We start from the raw sequence: 3,600 nt of genomic DNA on the forward strand, positions 1-3,600 counted from the left end.
TAGTGGAGCTATAAAAATATAAAAGAACGGAGAGCCATGGAAAGCCATTGTGTACTTCAGCAATAACACAGCATTGCCACATCATGCTGTTACAAGCATAATACTGGGTGAGAGGTTGTTGATACTGGGAGGGTCCGGGTGTAGGTAGTACTCGTTACAATTGTTCATAAATTAATAATAACAATGGCAACTGACAGGTCAATCTTCATTGTGACAAATTGATCTATGGGAAGTCAAAGTTTCATTTAAAAAAGTGGACTATAGAACCTCAGTTAGATACTGCGGGAAACTTGCATTTACTGTTTTTTTTTTTTAGATTTTGAACTAGGCGAGTGCAACCCTTCGGGCCCAAGTGTTGATGTTTTAGCTTAAGAGATTAATATTGTGACAGATCGATTTACAAATTGTGTTATTATTAATTATTTAAATAATAAATGCCGTTTTGAATATAATGTTATCTTTCATTGATATTAGTTCTGGTTCCAACACCTACGAAAAAAATATGATCAAAACAGATTCATACAGTAAGTTATCTATAAACAGTAATGTTGATCAGTCACCGAGTGTCCCGAGATTGACACAAATGTCTCTTACTCACGTGAGGTAGACAAACTTCACGGTGGCTGAGTGTTCAACTGCGCGCGCGCACCGGATAATAGCTGCCATTATCACCAACTTTAGAAAATACTTCCCGGTAAAACTAAGAAGAGATGTATAATATTGTGAATTTGAATACATTGAAATACACCATTATAAGAAAGCAACGCAGCTACATAGGTAATAACGAAAAAAATTTAAACGTAAGCCAATCATCTTAGGTTCCAACCTTTTGTGTAAACCATATCTCGGCGAATAAATATTTTCATTTCATTTCAATCCAATCATTATTTTTGCATCGAAGTACTTAATTAGAGTATGCACGTGTTAGCAGTGACTCTTATAATTTTTCATCATCATCATTATTTGAAGATCATTATTATTTACTCATATCATCAGTGGGTTTGAGTTGTAAGTATTAACTACAAAAATCTTATGCGGTAGAGCACCCCTGACATAACCGTACAACAGTTCACGAAGCGAGGCGCGTCACACGTCACACGACGGTTCACAGAGAGACAAACATGTGTAGAGGCACACGCGACCATGACGCGCCTACTGACACTACTGCTCCTCACGCGAGTCACTGCAGAGTGGGTGGAGATCTCCCAGCACCACTACAGGAAACCACTCCGGACACATAGCACGTACACCACGACAGAAAAGTCAAAAGATGTCGAAGACTCCACAAAACTCTGGGCGTACAGCAACCGCACGTTAACGGAGTACAACTGGAACAAAAACCCAGCGAGACCTATCATCGGCAACGTGAAACGCATTCAACATATTGCAAATACTGTGAGAGCCACTGATGTTGTCAAATTAGAAGATGAAGATGCTGACTTTGATGCAGATGAGGTAGATTATGAAATAAAACCAAATTATGGACCAACGAGAGCAACTTTAGACACACATGACCGTGTTAAACAAAAAGGTATGATAGAAACAGTGTCGAACGTGGGAAATATCAAACGTGTTCAATTGAATAGCAGCCCTGTAAAATCGCCTGCTGTCTATTTTAAGGGAGATAGAGAAAAATATTCAATAACCAGACATGAAAACTATCACATGAAAGGAAATGAATTCGAAGACAAAAAGATTACGGGACCAATAAAAAGAAAATTTAACCTGAATCCCCAAAATGCTGGAAGGCCGGGGACATCCATAGAAGATGAAGAAGAGGGGACATTTGTTGCAGAAGTCAATACTTTTGATACGAGCTCAAGTCAGAGATACAGAAATCATACTTCAACTGCAAAGCCAACCTTTATCACCGAAACTGAAGACTTTACTACCTATGAATCTCAATTGAATAGATTTCAAAAAATTACGAATAGTAAAAGTTCCGAAGCCACAGAAAACATGAACACCTTAACTACAGATATCATTGAAACCGATGAAAATATTGTCTCTAAACAAAATACGAAGCTTACAGAATCTACAACAGAAACAACCTTTGATTATAATGTTCACCGAAACGTTAATGATTTTGAAACCGAATCATTTGCCACTAAGGTTCATGACGCTGGAAACAAGGGCAAACAATCTAATGTTAAGGTGCAGGATCAGGACATAAAAGCAAATTTGAAAAACGTTCAATTGAAAGACGACCTCGCTAAAGGCGAAAAAAAGTCGGAAAAAATAAAACATGTTACAGATAAGGAAGGTGAACCAACAAACGGTACGAAAAAAGAGAAGATTAAAGTGAACACGATGGAAAATTTAATAAAATTCATGAGAGTAGTTGCAGACACTATCTCTAAGAACTCTCGGCGAAGCTTCGGAGGCAAGATGCAGTATTTACATGAACTGAAGGACTCTATCTTGGCCAATATTGGTGAGTGTACATTTTATAGTACCAGTTAGTATCCAGTAAGTACCTAAATCATAATAATCCCCTCGGCACTGCACAAATCTAATGCGTACTCGTAGTGAGCAATCCTAGGCCCTAGGCCTCTGGATTACTATATTGATTGGAAACGATCGATAATATTTCGACGATACTTCGTTATAATTCTAGAGCAGCGCATAGACTCAACATGGCCAGACGATGACAGTGCGAACTCCCGTCGTCGTTCGCGATCTGCGCAGGCGTCGCCGCGCGGCCACGTGCAGTTCCCGTCTTCAGAGAGTGCGCTCATGACCATATCCTTCTTGACCTTCGCTGTGTTCCTCATCAAACTGGTGTTGGTAAGTATAGTTGAATTATTTATTTATTATTGCTTAGAAGGTACATTTTATATTATAAAAGGTATAAAATGTCCAACAAAACTGTATACACAGTTTATCTGTTGGATCAGATTTCTAAACTATTGACTTACTATAGGTTCTATTAAGTTAAGTTTACAATAACAATAAAATTAATATATTAGTATTATATATGTTAAGTTATATAAGTAGTATTAGGAGGTTGAAAACCTTTGAACTAATCCGAGCCTTATGTTTTGCCAAATCGGAAAGAAAGCCATTCTTATTAAATTATAGAAAACGTCTTTGTATAGGTACCTATTTTCCACAACCCATAGATAGACTAGTAGAGAACGCCTAAGGTGTCCACCATTGTGCTCGAAATATTAAATAAATATATAATAAAAATGAAACCCGTTTTCCGTTGTCACGACATAACATGAAAACGGCTTGACGGATTTAGCTGAAAATTAGAGGGAAGGTAACTTAGACCCGGGAGAAGGTTTTAGGATAGTTTTTGTCACCATCCGGCTGCGGGACGCGGGTGAAACCGCGGGCGAAAGCTAGTATTAAATAAATAAATAAACTTTACTACCTGAAAATGGTGTAAACAACTGTAAAGTAACAACACATTATTTCTGTATTTCAGCAAGTGATACAGACCTATAAACAGAAGGCGATGATGGTGGCTCCGCTGATGGTCGCGTCAGGGCGCCAAGTCTTCGTAAACCATGGCCACCATTGACGACAATAATATGTATCTTATGTCAATTTTAATTGTGATTATGCGAATGAATTAAATCTTTTGAACCCGAA

General features: G+C 38.0%; 1 protein-coding gene across 1 annotated transcript; it reads left to right on the top strand.

Annotated features, from left to right (window-relative positions):
• The first annotated feature begins 935 nt into the window (after nucleotides 1–935).
• On the top strand, nucleotides 936–3,600 carry LOC124640241. Its single transcript, XM_047177922.1, has 3 exons — nucleotides 936–2,434; nucleotides 2,618–2,787; nucleotides 3,434–3,600. Exons 1-3 carry the CDS (start codon nucleotides 1,144–1,146, stop codon nucleotides 3,527–3,529), a joined length of 1,557 nt encoding a protein of 518 aa, XP_047033878.1. The 5' UTR covers nucleotides 936–1,143; the 3' UTR covers nucleotides 3,530–3,600.

The sequence above is a fragment of the Helicoverpa zea genome, chromosome 20, assembly GCF_022581195.2.
Source record: "Helicoverpa zea isolate HzStark_Cry1AcR chromosome 20, ilHelZeax1.1, whole genome shotgun sequence".
Taxonomy (NCBI): Eukaryota; Metazoa; Arthropoda; class Insecta; order Lepidoptera; family Noctuidae; genus Helicoverpa; species Helicoverpa zea.